Below are 18,811 nucleotides of genomic sequence, written 5' to 3'. Positions count from 1 at the left end.
AATTTGTTTCAGAATAAAATACAAAATATATATATTCTGAGTTTGCGATCTAGTTGTCGATATAATATAGGTATGCGGATTTGCAATTAATATTATAATATTATCTCAACTCATTAACTATTAATTTAAGATAAAAAAATCGCCAATTTCTTAACGTACTTCTGGTATCGATTGAATGATCTTTCTTCGATAAGCTTCGATATTATATTATTATTGAATTTAAAAATGAGATGGAAATTGGAATATAAGTTTTTTTCTATCTAAGCGATAAAAATATTCCAAATTCGTTTCAATTAGTAATAAAGAACTAAAAAAAATTTTTGTTATGGGATGAAAAGAAAAATATTTTGCAACAATAACATTTTTATTAAATCCATAATAATCTTAGAGTATAGATATCTATAGAGCGCGAACAACCAAGTGGGAACAGTAGGCACAGGTGGGAACAACACGACGTTCCCGCCGCGCGCGCTCGTAGTCGTGGTTGAGTGCTGACGAAGTGCGTTGCTCTGGAATTTTATTCATATTTACGAATAAACATGCTGAAATGTGCAGTGCTATCTTGCAAAAACGATACTAGAAAAATCACAAAATTGAAATCCAGTATCACATTTCATCGGTAAGTCGATTGTTATAATTATTTTTATGAAAATAAATCTAGCATCGCGGGGGTGAAGGGAAAGTGGGAGGGGACCCGCGCAGGCTCGCTCGCGCAACTCACGTGATCGTAGTGATGTGACTTGACCAACGCTGTACTCGATAGTTTACTAGAAGAACTATATTTTAACTTATTGTTTATTTTACTTTAAAATTAAAACTCTTCTAGAAATGTATTATAAATAATTTTGTGGTGTGTTTGGTATGATACAATTTCTAATATTATGAATGCGAATGTATTATAGTGTAAATGAAAAGTATGTAATGTTACGATATATGGACCGCTAAATTGATTTTGAAGATTTTGGTAGGTATAGAATGGATAAAATTAAATAAAAAATTATTAATATTATTTATTAGTTATTTCATTTTAAATTATTAATTATTTCTCATTTTAAAACATTATTATTATTGTTCTATTTATTATTGAAAAAATAGCACTAATCCCGATCTTTTATTTTATTAATTTTAATATTTAAGAAGTGCAGAAAGTGAAGTTTTTCTGATACAGTAGAACTCCAATTATCCGAATTAATGGGGACCGGGACCCATTCGGATAATCAAATATTCGGATAATCGGATTTTTTTTTTAAATTTGCAATTGGAGAAAATAAAAGCTACGTTTTGATATTGCACTATATTTTTATTGAATTAAATGAAAAAAACATGAAATTTTCACATGTTTTAAATATACATATAAATAAAATGTACCTACTTATGTACAAGTTTAGAAATAAAAATCATTGTTTTTTAAACATCTCAAGTCAGTGTAAGCACAACAAGTCAAGTCTAGACTTGGACGCGCAAACACTGGCTTCGCGGGGGGAAGAATAATAGCGCACTTTGACTTTTTTTGGACAATTTTTTGTGATTCGGATAATCGGCGATTCGGATAGTCGGAGTTCGGATAATTGGAGTTCTACTGTATTCCAATTAAACATATTTTTTTAAAGTACTTATAATTAATACAAAAAAATATTCAAATGGAATAAACACACTTTATTCACTTGGTAAACAAATTTAAAATTACATATTTATACTTTATTCATACATTTCTCCTTTAATAACATATTGAACATAAAATTTACATATGATACATATTTATTTACATAACTTATCGATAGCTCATCACGCAATTGATATCTATCCATCCCTATTTGTCACACACACATCTATATAGTATCTATAGCTCATCTGCCTACGATGTGCACAAAGCAATTTGTGCAATACACGCGCTCTATACTATATCTATACTCTAAGATAATAATCCTAAACAACCTTGATCCTAATTTCCGATTTTCTTTGGTACAGCCATAGTCACTGTCTTCACTTCAAGGTATTCGTCAACACAGTGTTGACCTCTGTAACAAAAAAAAAGTAAAAAAAAAAATTCCTGATTCCATCAACATTTAAAATAATTTAAATATTTGTTATGTCACTCTATACGTATAAGTAGTTCCTCGTAAAACTATTTTTTTTAGATCTGTACATTGAATAATGTTGCAAATATGTACCTACAGTTAAATAATAATTGAGGTTGTGATTTCCTGTGGTGGTGAATAAAAACTTAATAGGTATATATACTGTATAATTAAAATAATACTATCAAACTCACCCTTCACGTCCGATTCCAGACTCCTTGAAACCACCGAAAGGTGCTTGGGTGCACATCTTCATGTAAGTATTAACCCTGAAAGATATTTGTATTTAAAAAAGATACAAAACATCAATTTTTCGAGTGATATTGGAGCAAAGCTCAAAGGGATGTTCGAAATTCAAATCCAGGAATCCAGATCCATATTCTATCGCCATACTTTCTCCATATCAAACATACACATGGTAGATATTATTATATATTTTCATGAAAGTTTCATCATTATACTATTTTTAAATTCCGAGGGTTGTCCTGCTGCGGTGTAATCGAAACCGTTTGAAGCATGTTGGTAAGTTGTATATGTATAATATTCTCTAAGTATAGCGAAAACATTTCGTTTGCGCGATTCAGAGCGAGATGTTGCTGCAAACTTACCAAACTATACCAGCTTCAACATTCTTAGAGAACTGAATAGCTGTGTTCACGTTGCTGGTGAAGATACCAGCGGCTAGGCCGTATTTGGTTGCGTTAGCGCGGTCAATAACCTCGTCCAATGTCTCGAACTTCAGGATGCTTTGCACTGGGCCGAAGATCTGCGGGAGATTTGAAAGTAAATTATAACATTTTTTTCAACCATATTTTCAAACAATTCAAATAAGAAATCTTGGTCGATTAGTACTTAATGTAGTTACGATTTCTCGTGTAGGTATTTTACTTTGGTAAAATTATGGAATTTTTACAAGTGATTTAGAAAAAAAAAACTTGAGAGGTGTTAAGGGACACCCAGATGGAACGAAGTTCTATGAGAGAGAGAGAAAGAGAGAGACAAATAGAGAAACACGCGTATGCCGCATGGCTTACAATTTAGCAAAAAGTGTTATAACAACTTTTGGTGTTAATTCCGTCTAGCCCTCTTTCGCAACGCGCTATAAGGAACTTCGTTCCAATATCTATTATGTTATTTAAGTTTACCTAATCATCATCATCTTCACCATATTATTAATATCTTTACTCACTTCCTCCTTAGCAATGGTCATGTCATCTTGAACATCGGCAAAGACAGTAGGTTCAATGTAGTAGCCCTTGCTGCCAGACTGTTTACCGCCGACCAGGAGTTTGGCGCCCTCCTGCTTGCCTTTTTCAATGTAGCCTAGCACCTTCTTCATCATTCCTTCGTCGATCTGTAATGTTACATATTATTATTTACAAAGCTTTATTTTTTTTCACCTATTTTGACTTACCTGTTTACATCTGCTTGTCAGGTGTAAACAGGTAATATACACTGAAATGAGTACGCAAGCATACCTAGGCATATTCTGAGTATCAAAAACTATCAGTCAAATAAATTTCATTTGGTTATCAAAAGTATGAAGGTGAAGAAAAAAAATCGATAAAAGTTAATTTAATCAAAAATAGCCATGACCATTTTTCGATAGGCAAGCATAATAGTATAGTATAGTATAGTAGGCATATTTGTTTATAAAAAATATTTAATAAAAAATACGTCTCATCTGGTTATCAGATCGGTGAAGGACGATCTCCCACGGGCTCTTAGACCAATAGGTATGTACATAATATATTATAGTTTGATAATTTTACAAAGCGGGTGAAGTCAGGGAAGTTTGGAAAGCTAGTATTAAATTAATAAAATACCTGAGGTCCATGCTGCGTATCAGCATCGAAGGGGTTTCCAATCTTATAGTTCTTGGCCATTTCTACGGCGCCCTTCACAAACTGGTCGTAAATACCAGACTGCACGTATAGGCGGGATGCAGCGATACAGATCTGACCCTGGTGTGTGAACACACCGAAGGCAGCGAAGGGAATGGCAGCAGCCACTGGAATTTAATAGTTGTTAATTTAATCATTCGAGTTTATCGTCTGTTGAGAAGTTGCTTTTATTAATTTCCTTAACACCGCACATTGCCCATGAATATTTGTAGGGGTAAGCCCATTTCTAAATAGGCTAACTGTTTCAAAAGTTAAATAATTACATTAATGAAGATGAGAATAAAAGGATTGCCTGAGAAGGGCAGGCAAACAGGATATAGCTTCTGAGATACATGGTGGCATCGCGCTAAAATAACTGCAGGATAACTAATATCTGCAGCGTGTCAATTTAAGCAAATATCAAATATTGCTAACTCACAGTCAGCGTCATTCATGATGACAAGCGGACTCTTCCCTCCCAACTCCAAGGTGACTCGCTTCAAGTTATTGGCACCAGCGGCTTGTTGGATTAACTTGCCAACCTATATCGAAGATAATGATTAATGAATATAGCAGGGAAATTATCTTGCTTTTACGCCAGTGAGCCCGCGAGCTTTTCCTCATAGTATTTCATCCCTTTCATTTCTTATAATTTTTTATATTAATATTTGTTTTTTTCGAACAAAAAAAAATTTGGGCCATCCAAACTATAGAAATGTTTATTAAATTCCCTTAATTTTATACAACTGTACGTTCCAAATAAAATAGGACTTACTTCAAGCGAACCAGTGAAGGAAACCTTGGCGACATCAGGGTGGTGTGTAAGAGCTACTCCAGCAGTTTCTCCGAATCCATTGACAACGTTCACCACACCAGGGGGTACTCCAGCCTTTTGGAGGAGTGAAGCGAGGTACAGGGCCGTGAGGGGCGTCTGTTCAGCTGGCTTTATGACGGTAGTACAACCTGCAAGTAGTGGTTGTGCTATTTATGAAGTAATAGTGTATTCATGGCAGTTTGTGACTTTTATGAAACATTTTCGATGGATTAATGATGGGCCGTGGATTAATCCTATTTCATAGGTGCCACAAAAAGCCTTCATTGTAAGAAGGACTAACAAATAAACATACACACTGATCGAATTTATAATATTGGTTGAAAATAATACCTGCAGCCAAAGCAGTTGTGACCTTGTTGAGGAACATCATAATGGGAGCATTCCAGGGAAGGATGAGACCACATACACCCACTGGCTGCTTCAGAGTGTAGCAGAAGGTATCACCATCTAAAACAGTATTCAATGAAAACCCCTCGTAAATAAAAAGACAAGTTATTTATTATTTTATTTTACTCTTTAATACAACTAAACAGACTTACATACTAAAACATACAAAAATAAAAGCAAGGAGCAGTTTAGTGTATTTCGCGGCCTTATCACTTAGTAGTTAATGGATTAAACAAATTTGAATAATAATGAAAATGAAACTGTAAGTATTCAAAGCCTTCTTAAAATTATGTCTCCTAAATTTCCCGAATTTTTCTCTTATTCTTATCCTGCAAATACTGAACTGCACAATCTCTTCGAAGCGCTTTCTGTACAGAACTGTCTTCAGAATATCCTTACAATAATATAAATTCTAATATAATTAATTATCTTACCAGCCGGAATAGTGTTTCCTTCAATTTTGTCCGCTAAACTCGCCGTATATCTGATTTGATCAGGCGCATTTTTTATAAGCATGCTGCTCATTTTCAATAACATGCCATTGTTGTAGCTTTCCAATTCTGCAAGATAACTGCCCTCTTTCTCTACTAAATCAGCGAATCTGTAAAGGATCTTGCCACGTTCACTGGGGTCCATGAGACGCCATTCAGAATTTCTGGCAAAGGCTTTCTTTGCAGCGGCCACTGCTAGGTTGATGTCCTCCTACAAACATGTAAATTATAATTGGTTGTGAATGAATGACCTCCTCCCCTCCAAATCCTACTCGAAAAATTGAAAATGTTCTTGAACTGTAAAAAATAAAAAAAGTAATTTCAAATCTGTCATTCGTTTTGGCATTGCACTATTCAAATCCGTATAACAAATGAATGCCTTCTACTTTTTTGGAATAATGGACAATTTACGACGGACGAATTGTAATTTGAGTACATTTTGGGGGAGGGGATGTAAATATTTGCAGGCTGCGACCGTACCTGTATCTAATAAAGAATTGGTAAATACTTGCCTTATCACCCTCAGATACTTTCGCTATAACGGAGCCATCATGGGGGTTATACGTGTCGAAAGTTTTGCCGCTTTTTGAGTCAACCCACTCGTTGTTGATGAAAAGCTGGAACGAATAAAAAGTGATTTTTATAAGGTTACGAGGTAGATACGTATCTAATCTTTAATGTCCCTTGACCTTTATGACAGGTATGGATAGATCTCTTATTTAGTTATTTTGTTTACAGGTAAATTAGCTTGGAGAAATTTTTGCGTTTGTAGTAGTGTATGGTCAGCAAATAAAATAAAACAACATTTTATTTTTAGTTTTTATTTTATATATATAAGGGATTTTAAATTAAACTATATGTGTTTCTCCTCTGAAAAAGATGAGACTTTATTTTAATATTTGCACATTTAACATACATATAACTTCTACATTAACAATGTTACTAAAATGAAAAATTTACTAACCTGAAAAAGAAACGACATTTAAAGTTTAATTCTTTAGTTTGAGAAGTCAAAGGCTTGCCTCGACCATGTTTTAACACTTTTTTTGAATTAACAATATAAAGTTACAACACTTAGACACAAATTAAACACTAGTTATGGCCCTGCCTTCATACAAAACTGCTGTATACGCCGTTCGCACGGGAATAGAATGTGGATGCGATTTCCCTTAGTTAGCATCCAAGCTTACGTCTTTATAATTATTAAACTGTATAAATTCATTCTTTAACTCCGGTCTGCATCGTGCAGACATGGGTGTAAAAGTCTCATTTTAGCTATTAAATGTAGTTTTTAAGTACATCTGAGTTTTCATTTGGGGCCTCCGGCTGCGGGACATGTAATTCACTTCAACAAATATTATAACAATAATAACAAATAATAACAACAATCAACAAATACAAAATTTATCAATTAAACTACGTACATAATAATTATAATTTTTGAATGAAATGTGCTTTATGTTCTAACGGTACCAAACGACTGCACGTGGCACCTGCGGACAGCGTAAACTGGTTTATTCTGGTTTTGTGCGTGTTTCCACTTTCCACTATCAAGTGACGATTTATTTATTTGTTTTGTTTCGTAATTATTATGGTCAAATATTAATTATGAAACAAATTATTATGGACACGATATTTTATTGTTTCACGGTAGTCGCCTTGTCGTTTGCTCAAGGACGTAAAATTGAATGATATATTTTTTTTTATAAAGTCAAAACCATTTTCTTTCAAATAAAAACTTGTTTTTATTGAAAACAAAAGTGTTGCTAGGAATAAGTATAAAATTAAATAGTAATGTTAGGATATCGAAACATTTTTGTATAGGCCAGAACGATATAGTGGAAACGCGCTCTAAGATCTGAGTAATATACACACCACTACATATGCAAAAATTTCTCCAAGCTAATTTACCTGTATGCTTATTGCTTTGAATAAAGACAAATCGAAGCTCACATTTAAAAATTGTCGCAAGTTATCGCATTATAGTAATTTCTTCTAGAAGACCGAAAGTGAAAAAAATATAGCAGGAGGAGTCCGTCAGTAGTAAAATCCCAAAGCACACCCGGATGGAACGAAGTCCTACTGATAGAACTTGGTTCGTTTCGTTTCATTTCATTTCTCGTTCGTTTCTCTGTCTGTCTCCCTCCCTCTCTCTCTCTCTCTCTCTCTCTCTTGAGAGGGAGGGAGACAAACAATTGCGCGTGCGGCGTGCGCATGTTACAATTACTATAGCAAGTGTAGTTCCAACTTTTGGTTTTAACTTTTAATTCCGTCTAGCCCACAGAGCAAGTAATATAGGTCCCCCTTACGCAACACGCGTTACATACATATATAACATTTTTTTCTATATTAATACTAAGGTTCTGAAAAGTAAAGTTTATGACTGCGACTATTTCGGTTTTTACACGCTTTATATTAGCTTCACCTGTATGTTTGTTTGTAACCGACTTCTTTGGGCGCGATCAAACTTTGTAGATTTATTGAGGACCGATGACAATACACTAATTTGATAAAATTTTCTATTTTTTAGTTCGGTTTTCTATAAAAAGCGTGTTTTTTAGTTTTTTTAAACTATTATTATTTTATTTAAAGCTAGGGCCATAATGAAGTATCTTGATTTACAATGGGTATTAAGAAGGTATGTAATACTCAAAATTTTGTTTGATTTTTAATCAATCGAAGTATTTATTAATGGAAAGTTGTAATGTTGGTTTTTTTAAAAGAATTTTATTTTTTTTATTCATTTATATCCAAACAAAATAAAATAATTGTACATAAAAAATAAACTATTTTTAATTTCCTCAAAAACAGGCAAGTCATAAAGTATATAGTTAAAATATGCCTTGTCACTTATTTTTTAGTAAATAATAAAGATTATGTTGTTATGTCATTTTTAGAGAATGACTTAGCACATTAAGGGGGCGCATAAAGCAAAATAACCAATCTTCTATTAGATGATACCTGTAATATGCAAGACCAAATCTAAAAAATAAAATATATATCAAACTAGATGATATGTTCAACGATTCTGTTTAATCAAAAACATAAAATATTAAAATTTACTCGATAAAAAAAAATCACCAAGTTAGCTCTAATTTTCACACTTTTACGTTTTCTACTTGACATGGTAATACTTATTATGATTTTTTTTTCATAAACAATTATATTAAAACATTTGCAAGATATTTGTCAGAGCATTTTGTGTAATTACTTTTAGTTTTGGTTTTATCTGCGATAAACCACTTTTGGCGCTCATTTTTTCTCGAGATAAACGTTTGATTTTGTCACGATAAAAGTGGTTTATCGCAGATAAAACCAAAACTAAAAGTAATTACACAAAATGCTCTGACAAATATCTTGCAAATGTTTTAATATAATTGTTTATGAAAAAAAAAATCATAATAAGTATTACCATGTCAAGTAGAAAACGTAAAAGTGTGAAAATTAGAGCTAACTTGGTGATTTTTTTTTATCGAGTAAATTTTAATATTTTATGTTTTTGATTAAACAGAATCGTTGAACATATCATCTAGTTTGATATATATTTTATTTTTTAGATTTGGTCTTGCATATTACACGTATCATCTAATAGAAGATTGGTTATTTTGCTTTATGCGCCCCCTTAAATAAAAAGTTCCGCGCGTGAATTCGCTCGCATATACAATATATTTTCCTTCCCTATGCTATAGTTATTCCTTTTCCTTATTTTTGTAATAAAAAGTACACTAACGAAACAAAAAAAAAAGTAAATACACAGTTTTTGACATACAAAGTGAAAAACGTTTGTCAGACCCATTTTTTAACGTTCTATCTTAATTTAATTAAATGCATATAAAAAGCATATAATATATATATTATGTATTAAAATCCGACGTTTTATTTTAACAGACATTCTCTCTCATTTATATTATAAGTATGGATTCCATGAATATTAAACCAACAGTTTAAAAACTAACCTTAGTATATTGTATTTGAGGTGGCATGTTAACTAGCACTGCACTTTTTTATTTTTTATGAAAACAGCAAAGGAACAACACCTCACTTGAATGTATAAATCAAATAAACTCAAGCGTAACGTGTGGTATGCTTATATACAGGTTTACTTTATAAAAAAAATCTTGTATTCTTTGATAAATATAGAACTAGAGATATCTATTATAGAGGATGACTGTGCAAAAATTTATAGTATTTTATGCGCAACGAGGAAAACTTCGTCGACTACTTCGAATATTTGCTTTGAATACAAAATTTAAAATTTTATACTTATTATGAAATAAATTGTTTTAAGGAAAATTTTGGATAATTTTTGTATTTTCGATATCATTTAAATGTTTTTTGATATCTGTAATAGTTACGGAATAATCGCCAGTTTTATTTAAAACTGCTTAAAAATGCTATAACGTAATAGACATAGCAATTTTAGTACTTCTATTATAAAAGTTAAATTTGGCATCTATGTATGCTTGTCACTCTTTCACGCGAAAAACACTGAACGGATTTTGATGATATTTGGATGTAGCTTATGTACCTACCAGAAAAATACTATAATTTTTTTTTGCCTCGAGTGAAATTCCGCAGCACAGTTAGTTTGTGATGATGAATATAATTCAAGTAACATTTTAATGAATTTACCTTAGTATATTGAATTTGAGGTGCCATGTTAACTTGCACTGCACTTGATAAAATATGAAATAAATTCGTCTGTACCTGTATTATTACGTGCTTATATAATGGTGTGTGGTTTTTGTTTTGATTACAATTTTATCTATCATAGATTACGCGTGATTACTTGCCGTTTTCCAGTTTTTATATGATGTAATATAGCCAGGATTAATTAAAATATAAACAGATAGACAGTTTTTCTTTAGCGCAACAGTGGAGCGTCAGAAGCCTAATATCATGCTACTAACCCCTTAATATGAAGGCGCTTTTAACCTGTTCTATTGTTCCTTACGGTGAATTTACATCAAACGAACATAGAGCCAAAGCTACAGCAAAAGCATTTTTTCGTGATCTTTGAATGTAAATGAAAACTATTCGTTTTCAGTGTTGTTCAGTATTAGAACATTGCATAGAATCTTTTCGAACGCATGAAGGAATGCTCTACGCTTGTTTACACTAAAATAATTTGACATAGTGGGGTTAGAATGAGCATTCGCTCGTTTGATATAAATGCACCGTTATAGTAGACTAGCTTTCCGCCCGCGGCTTCGCCCACGTTTTCAAAGAAAAACCCGTTCCCATAGGATTTCCGGGATAAAACCTATCCTATGTCCTTTCTCGGGTATCAAAACATCTCTATACCAAATTTCATGCCAATTGGTTCAGTAGTTAAGGCGTGATTGAGTAACAGACAGACAGACAGAGTTACTTTCGCATTAGTATGGATTATGCGTGATTATACGGTGTTTTGCAGTTTCTACATGATTACATGTAGCCTGTTTATTGATTGTTTTAAGGATGAATAGATAAATGGTTTAATTATAAACAGGAATTATTTCATATAAAATGAAAAACGTAAAGGACAAAGTAAACATTTTTTATAAGGGATGAAAAAAACAATTTACAACAATAACATTTTATTTAATGCTTAGGTAATAATCCTATAAAATCTTCAGATCCTAGTTGCTAATTTTCTTTGGTACAGCCATAGTTACTGTCTTCACCTCAAGGTATTCGTCGACACAGTGTTTTCCTCTGTAACAATAAGAAAATATATTATTAATTATAATTTCACATTTTAGCATATAATATTATGTACCTATGAAAGCAGCTTTCCAGTATTAGCTAACATGCAAATCTATATTATAACAATAATAAAAGTGGAGTGTCTATTTGTATTTAATATTATATTTATTTAATATTAAAATAACAGCCTTTTATTAGGTATATGCAGATGTATTCACGGTACATAATATACCAATATAGTAATTTTTACAAATTTAGTCTGTTTGTTTGTTCCGATTGTTCTCACGACCGGCTGGACCGATTTTGACTGGACTTTCATTGACAAATAGCCAATGTAATAAGGACTAAATAAGGTGAATTTTTATTCTGATATTTCATAAGAATAAGGAACATTAGATTTATTAAAAGGAAAATTTCATTAACGCCGGTTACAATCCAATTACAATCCAATCCGGATTTATAGAAAGTGTAAAATTATTGAGATAATGTGTATCAGTAAATTAAAGATGTTATATTCTATAGAGGCGAACAAAATCCTTACAAATTAAAATAATATCAAACTCACCCTTCACGACCGATTCCCGACTCCTTGAAACCACCGAAAGGTGCTTGGCTACATCTCTTCAGGTAAGTATTAACCCTGAAAAATTATTAACATATTTAGAGAAAGGTATAAAGTAAAAAAAAAATATCTAAAGTATATAAAAAAAAATATTCGCTTGATACCCGGGTAAAGAGATACCTATGTTCAAATCCAGGCTATAATTCTGAATATCAAATTTCGTACATGTCCTTCCAGTTTTGGCGTATTATTTTATAATCTACAAATATGAGTTTTTACGAAAGTGTATGACCAAATTCTATTTTCATGTTAAAATATTATTAGCACCTATTCGAATGAGTCACGAAAACAATTGAATAGACTTCGATATATTTCTACGGCGAAATAAATGATGTACCGAAATTCGAAATTCTCTCAATTCAATTGGAATGAAGAAAAGAGTAAAGAAAGAAACTCATATGGAATGCAATTAAATTCACATTATGCTTCATAAGGAACAGTACTGACAGTACATTTTATTGGAATTCCGAAACAATAATTTTCCTGTTAAGTAACTGACAAAATTAATTCTATAAAGCTAAACGTAACGTTCAAAATTTTATGAAGATGTCCTTTTTAATTTTCTATGAAAAATGTTAGGAATGTCGGGTCGAATATAATAAAAATAATTAATGGCGTTGTTTTAACTAATTAAATAAAAAGGTTCCCTGTTTGACTGTATTTATAAAATGTTTTATCGAGAAATGCAATATTTACAGTCGTATTGGGAAATCCTGGTCCATAGTATTTATTTCTTTATTTAGTTGTCTTTAAATCAGCTCAGAAGTTCGTTATTTATGTTTCCCTTGGAGGAGAATATGATTTCATAAATTGAAAAATAATTGTTAACGCTCTTCTCTCGAACTTGTAAGTTATGAAAGATTCTAGTTTCTTTTGTGAAGTGTACTGAGTCTACTGTTCTAGTCCCTAATAGGCCCTCTTCACAATGGGCAGCATTGGGCGAGTAGAGGCAATCACGAGTGTAGAGGGCCTAAATGTCTATGATCGACTGCATTGAAGGTGTTTATTCATAATCGTCGTAATAGCGGCAAACGTCGACGATCATTTATTGGGCCAACGTTGTCCATTGTGAAGAGGGCCCATAACACCAACTTACCAAACAACACCAGCTTCAATATTCCTAGTGAACTGAATAGCTGTGTTCACGTTGGAGGTGAAGATACCAGCGGCTAGGCCGTAGTTGGTCGCGTTCGCGCGGTCAATCACCTCGTCCAATGTCTCGAACTTCAGGATGCTTTGCACTGGGCCGAAGATCTGTGGGCATTTTATAGATTTCAGGCTATTTTTATATCGATCGAATTATAGTTTAGATAGTTTTATGATTGTAATATTTTTATAACTAAGATGTTGGATTTATGAAAATAAATCCCATTTCTGAATCCTTCCTGGTATATTGCCTATATGTACCAATAAGGATTTATGAAATAAGATAATACAATATAAGAATATTTGTCACCTACACAGTACACAGTCATTGTATGCATTGGAAAAATATCATCCAAAATAGGAGAATACTATTTCACTTATTATTTAGCCACTCACTTCCTCTTTAGCAATGGTCATGTCATCTTGAACATCAGCAAAGACAGTAGGTTCAATGTAGTAGCCTTTGCTGCCAGATTGTTTACCACCGACCATGAGCTTGGCGCCCTCCTGTTTGCCCTTTTCAATGTAGCCTAGCACCTTCTTCATCATTCCTTCATCGATCTGTAATATAACAAATAAAGTAAATCTTTATTGACGCTACAAATTACAATAATAATTAAATAGGCCGACTCTTTTTAATATACCTATCACATCTTATGCTTCGTACCTGAGGTCCATGCTGAGTACCAGGCTCAAATGGATTTCCAATCTTGAAGGTCTTGGCCATTTCCACGGCGCCCTTCACAAACTGGTCGTAAATACCAGACTGCACGTACAGACGGGATGCTGCTATACAGATCTGACCCTGGTGTGTGAACACACCGAAGGCAGCATAGGGGATGGCAGCCGCCACTGTAAGTATTGTTAATTCGATTGGTAATTGGACTAATTGATAAGCTCCAAAATGACTAGACTTACTTGATGTTGTTTCCCATAACTTTTGTATAGGATTAATAACCCATAAGCAAAAGTTAAAGAAAGAGCACGATTTTTACGAAACTTTTATTACCGATACTGAAAAAACTAATTTTTTATTATTTTGAATTTGAGATGTTTTACAGTTTATTTAATGATTTAAGAAAGAAACAAAAGCGGTTGAAGAAAGTATTTCAATTGATTAAAATTCGTCATCATATTTTTATGAGCGTTATAATTAAGGAAAATATTGAAAACTCACGGTCAGCGTCATTCATTATGACAAGCGGGCTCTTTCCTCCCAATTCCAAGGTGATACGTTTCAAATTATTGGCACCAGCAGCTTGTTGGATCAACTTGCCAACCTATAACAATAATGTTTAATGAATAGAGTTGAAAATTGATTTTTGACTTTCTTTACGCTCAGGCTTGCACACGACTTTTTTCCTATAGTATTTAATCGTCTGGCATGGCAAAGGATTGGGGTACAAGGATTTAAATGATAAAGTTATTATGTTCATGTAAATGATATATAGTGGATCCGAGAACATTTCCCTGTGGAACACCGAATTTTATTTTTAGATCAGAGCTAAGATTATTGTCAATTTTATACATTGTCTGCGGTCCGTTTAGTAGCTCTTAAAAAAATTAAACGAGGTATCTCTAACTCTAATTCGTTCCAGTTTCTTTGCGAGTAGTCGAAGTGATATTGTGTCGAATGCTTTAGCCAGATCTAAAAATGATAACTCTATTAAATGTATAAAAGACAAGAGCTGAAGAAATATGGTATGTAAAGAAAAAAAATAAGAATTTCAACACAATTTACAGTATAACATAACCATACAATACACAAAACACAAAATCGGTCGATTTTCGAAATGATTGTTATAAATTTTTCATTTTTCTTACAATTTAACTTTGCGATATATTTTTATACCAAAAATAGAGATAACAATAATGTGTTTTGAAACAATAAATTTGATATTGGACACGATTCTGCTAATTAACGTTAAAACGCACTAATTGCCTCGTAAATAGAAAACCGTCTGGCCATTTATATTCCTTACATGTGTGTTTATTGAAGCGAAATAGTATGACGCTTTTCCAAATATACCTACATTTCTTTAGTATACTTTCTTTTACAGGTAAATTGAGCATTAAAATTCATGGAGCGATTTGCAGACATGAATTAATAGAGGCTTTTATTCCGATGAAGAACCAATGTTATTCATTTTAAAGGTAGCAAAGAATATAAGAAGTGTAAACGTGAGGCGGATTCGTAGCGTCTTTTGCTCTACGATTATTTATATTATGGATGGAATATAAAGCTTTCATTGGGTACAAATCAAAATATTTGCTTCTTTTTTGGTAGGAGTTTGTACCTAATCGAGTGTAACATCAAAATGAAATGAAGCTTTTTAAAAGGTGCTCCTTATAACAAATTTTGTACGCAGCCGATTTATTTTTCATAACTTATAACGATGTCCGGTAAATCTATATACTACGACAATTATTCAAAAGCGGTCTAAAAATTTATAGTTAAATAAATAAGTTAGATAGTATATTATCTGTGATTTTAGTAAATAATAATTATATCTAAGTAACAAGCAGTGCTTACTTCAAGCGAACCAGTGAAGGAAATCTTGGCGACATCGGGGTGGTGTGTCAGAGCTACTCCAGCGGTTTCTCCGTAGCCATTGACAACGTTCACCACACCAGGGGGTACTCCGGCCTTTTGGAGGAGCGAAGCGAGGTACAGGGCCGTGAGGGGCGTCTGTTCTGCTGGCTTTATGACGGTAGTACAACCTGGTAAAAGTGATAGTGTATGTACTTACGAGTTACGCAATAGGAAATAACATTAAATGGCGTGCCTTAGGAGAGGCCTATGTCCAACAGTGGACGGAGAAAGGCTGAAGAGAGAGAGAGAGAGAGAGAGAAATAACATTATAGTATGGTTTGGTAATATTTAACTGAGGCCCATCAGCTGTTTGGATCAATTTTATCAAACTTTTTACAGGCATTTCGTTACATAGGACAAAATAATATAAAAAACAACTACAGCTGATGATTTATGTAATTAATTGGCTTCTGATATGCTCACATATCGTAATATGTGGCGTTACTGTAGACAATAATATTATTGTGTAACTATTTTTATATTTAAGTAGAATACCTGCAGCTAAAGCTGTTGTGACCTTGTTGAGGAACATGAGGATGGGAACATTCCAGGGCAGGATGAGACCACATACACCCACTGGCTGCTTCAGAGTGTAGCAGAAAGTATCTCCATCTAAAACAGTATTAAATGAATGAATGAATATTCTCAAGCCTCCTTTTTTTGATAAAGATTTGCTGAACAACAGTTGATTAAAAACATTAATAGAAACTTAGTTTAAATGTTGACGTCCCTTGTTACATGCGCTACCAATTTTACAACACGCAGTGTTAAAACGTCCAAATACTCCGTATTATTACACATATCTCTTACTAAATTATCATATGTGTAAGCCAGGAGAAATATCTTACCAGACGGGATAGTATTTCCTTCGATTTTGTCCGCTAAACTGGCAGTGTATCTGATTTCATCAGGCGCTCCAGTCATAAGCATAGTGCTCATATGTAATACCATGCCATTGTTGTAGCTTTCCAACTGTGCAAGATAATTGGCCTCCTTTTCTACTAAATCAGCGAATCTGTAAAGGATCTTGCCACGCTCACTGGGGTCCATGAGACGCCATTCTGAATTTCTGGCAAAGGCTTTCTTTGCAGCGGCCACCGCTAGGTCAATGTCCTCCTACATGATTAAATATAATTGGTTGTTAAACATTTATGAGAGACAATAGAAGCTAATATAATATGAGATCTCGGTTGTTCGATTTCTTATCATAATTTAAAAAGGAAAATTGTTTCAACAAAAGTATTCAAATGTAAAAAAAAATATTAGATCTTGATTGTATTCACTTGATTTCTTATAATAATTTAGAAATAAAAATGGTTAATGTTTTAGATAATTTTTTGAATGCCGTTTCAAATAATGTGATAATTAAAATGTAAAAGACTTTACAGTCTGATTGACAAAAACATTGGGAAAACAATAATAAGTAAGGAAATATGTTCTACAATTTAATTGAATTTATGAATAGTAATTTAAATTGTAATTTAATGTTAATGTAATTTTAATTCTCAATTAAAATGTAAATCACCGCGATTAATTATCAATCCGAAATTAATATTTTCCTCAAATTGGCCGCAACAACAATTTTACAATCAAGATAGGCCATAGCCTATTTCGAGTCAATTTTGTGCGTCAGAGGACTGAATTTTGAACCATATCACAACGGAATAGGGGTTACAATATAATCGATATCTAATCAAGTATTGGTAAATATACTTGCCTTATCACCTTCAGATACTTTAGCTATAACAGAGCCATCATGGGGGTTATACGTGTCGAAAGTTTTGCCGCTTTTCGAGTCTACCCACTCGTTGTTGATGAAAAGCTGAAATTTTAGAAATAGATTAGATTTTTATAAGGTTACGTTTTGGTAATAGTAATAAGTATGGGGCTAATCTTAAACGTCTCTCAACCCTTATTTGCCCATCATAAAGGGTCAAGTATTTTTTTTTCTGTTTTTAGTGCACCTTGCCCTGTTCTTATATAATACTAATGCACTGCGTCAAGTTGTCAAGAAGTGGATGTATCAATTATTTATTTATTTTATTTATGCTTTAATGTTCTTAACAATGACAAATTGAAGCTTAACCTAGTTTTGGCAGTCTTATCGCTTAAAAGCGATTTCTTCCAGATACATTTTTTTGTAATATTAACAAAAAAAGTTTTGAGGTTCTTTAAAGTGAAGTCAATGACTGAGAAAATTTAGTTTTATTCCTCAAAGTAAAGTACAAAATAATGCAATTATCTTGATTTTCAATGGGCACTTATTCAAAATTTTGTTAAATTTAAATTCATTCGAATTATTCATTAGTGCTTTGATGCTGTTTTTATGAAAATTGTTTCAATAAGAATTTATTTATGCATAATGATAAATTTTAGAAAATTGAAAATATGTATATTGTATGTTGTCCGCGGTTACAGCACAGTTAATTTTCTATGTTAATTTGAATTAATAGCTTTTCGCCCGCGTAGAAGGAAAACCCGTATCCCGTAACCCAATCCCGTGGGATTGTCGGGATAAAAAGTAAAAACTATACTACCCTCTAAGTATGTGCAAAATTTCATGACAATCGGTTCAGCAGCCTTTGCGTGATGGAGTAGCAAACAAATAAACTTTCGCATGATTATTATTCAACAGTTTGATGAACTAACCTTAGTATATTGGATATGAGGTGCCATGTTAACTTGCACTGCACTTGATAAAATTGATCAAATAAATTCGGCCGTATCGCGATATATGCTTATATACGGTTTTTGTTTTGATTACACTATCGTAGATTACGCATGATTACATGTTTTGCAGTTTTTTATATGATTACACGTAGGTATGTTTATTGATTGTTTTAAGCATAAATAGTAGTTTAGTTATATGTTTAAATAGTTATTTAAAATTGAAAACGTAGAAGGCAAGTATCTTCTGTGGAAGAATAACTATTTTAAAGACGCTAACATTCTCTTTAGACAATTGATTATACACGAGAGACTATATGTTATGTGTGTGTTTTTATTTATTTATATGTCGGAGAATTTAAATAACTCTCCATAATTAATTATAATTAGGTAGATATGTGAAATAATATTAAATAATGAC

At 32.6% G+C, this 18,811-nt stretch overlaps 2 protein-coding genes across 4 annotated transcripts; both read right to left on the bottom strand.

Moving 5' to 3' along the window:
* Positions 1-345: 345 nt before the first annotated feature.
* Positions 346-9,769, bottom strand: LOC149905433 (aldehyde dehydrogenase 1A1-like). 3 transcript variants are annotated; one of them, XM_090106207.1, is made up of 12 exons: positions 9,631-9,769; positions 6,187-6,291; positions 5,618-5,885; positions 5,127-5,243; positions 4,737-4,924; positions 4,401-4,503; positions 3,905-4,089; positions 3,268-3,432; positions 2,687-2,844; positions 2,273-2,347; positions 1,927-2,018; positions 346-384 (listed from the first exon to the last, which is right to left on the bottom strand). In XM_090106207.1, exons 1-11 carry the CDS (start codon positions 9,655-9,657, stop codon positions 1,943-1,945), a joined length of 1,467 nt encoding a protein of 488 aa, XP_089962333.1. In that variant the 5' UTR covers positions 9,658-9,769; the 3' UTR covers positions 346-384; positions 1,927-1,942. The 3 variants fall into 3 exon arrangements, with proteins under 3 accessions (XP_089962333.1, XP_089962332.1, XP_089962334.1); XM_090106206.1 differs by having other exon boundaries at positions 346-387; positions 1,930-2,018; XM_090106208.1 differs by lacking the exons at positions 346-384; positions 1,927-2,018; positions 2,273-2,347 and having other exon boundaries at positions 2,683-2,844.
* Positions 9,770-13,076: 3,307 nt separating this feature from the next.
* LOC149905432 (aldehyde dehydrogenase 1A1-like) lies at positions 13,077-18,488 on the bottom strand. The gene is made up of 9 exons (XM_090106212.1): positions 18,373-18,488; positions 17,441-17,545; positions 16,572-16,839; positions 16,219-16,335; positions 15,664-15,851; positions 14,308-14,410; positions 13,798-13,982; positions 13,527-13,691; positions 13,077-13,238 (listed from the first exon to the last, which is right to left on the bottom strand). Exons 1-9 carry the CDS (start codon positions 18,397-18,399, stop codon positions 13,077-13,079), a joined length of 1,320 nt encoding a protein of 439 aa, XP_089962338.1. The 5' UTR covers positions 18,400-18,488.
* Between the last annotated feature and the right edge of the window lie 323 nt (positions 18,489-18,811).

Source organism: Colias eurytheme, chromosome 10, assembly GCF_061535395.1.
Source record: "Colias eurytheme isolate Ceu_HAF_F1 chromosome 10, ilColEury1 Martin Lab GWU primary, whole genome shotgun sequence".
Taxonomy (NCBI): Eukaryota; Metazoa; Arthropoda; class Insecta; order Lepidoptera; family Pieridae; genus Colias; species Colias eurytheme.
The sequence above is the reverse complement of the archived record's forward strand: the minus strand, read 5'-3'. Positions and strand labels throughout refer to the sequence as shown.

Coding starts and splice junctions, on each gene's coding strand:
- LOC149905433 (XM_090106207.1), bottom strand. CDS start 9,657: ATGCCACCTCAAATACAATATACTAAG. Junction 5,244..5,617: donor AGGAAACACTATTCCGGCTG/GTAAGATAATTA, acceptor ATACTGTTTTAG/ATGGTGATACCTTCTGCTAC. Junction 2,019..2,272: donor TCTGGAATCGGACGTGAAGG/GTGAGTTTGATA, acceptor TTTTTGTTACAG/AGGTCAACACTGTGTTGACG.
- LOC149905432 (XM_090106212.1), bottom strand. CDS start 18,399: ATGGCACCTCATATCCAATATACTAAG. Junction 16,336..16,571: donor AGGAAATACTATCCCGTCTG/GTAAGATATTTC, acceptor ATACTGTTTTAG/ATGGAGATACTTTCTGCTAC. Junction 13,983..14,307: donor CATAATGAATGACGCTGACC/GTGAGTTTTCAA, acceptor CAATACTTACAG/TGGCGGCTGCCATCCCCTAT.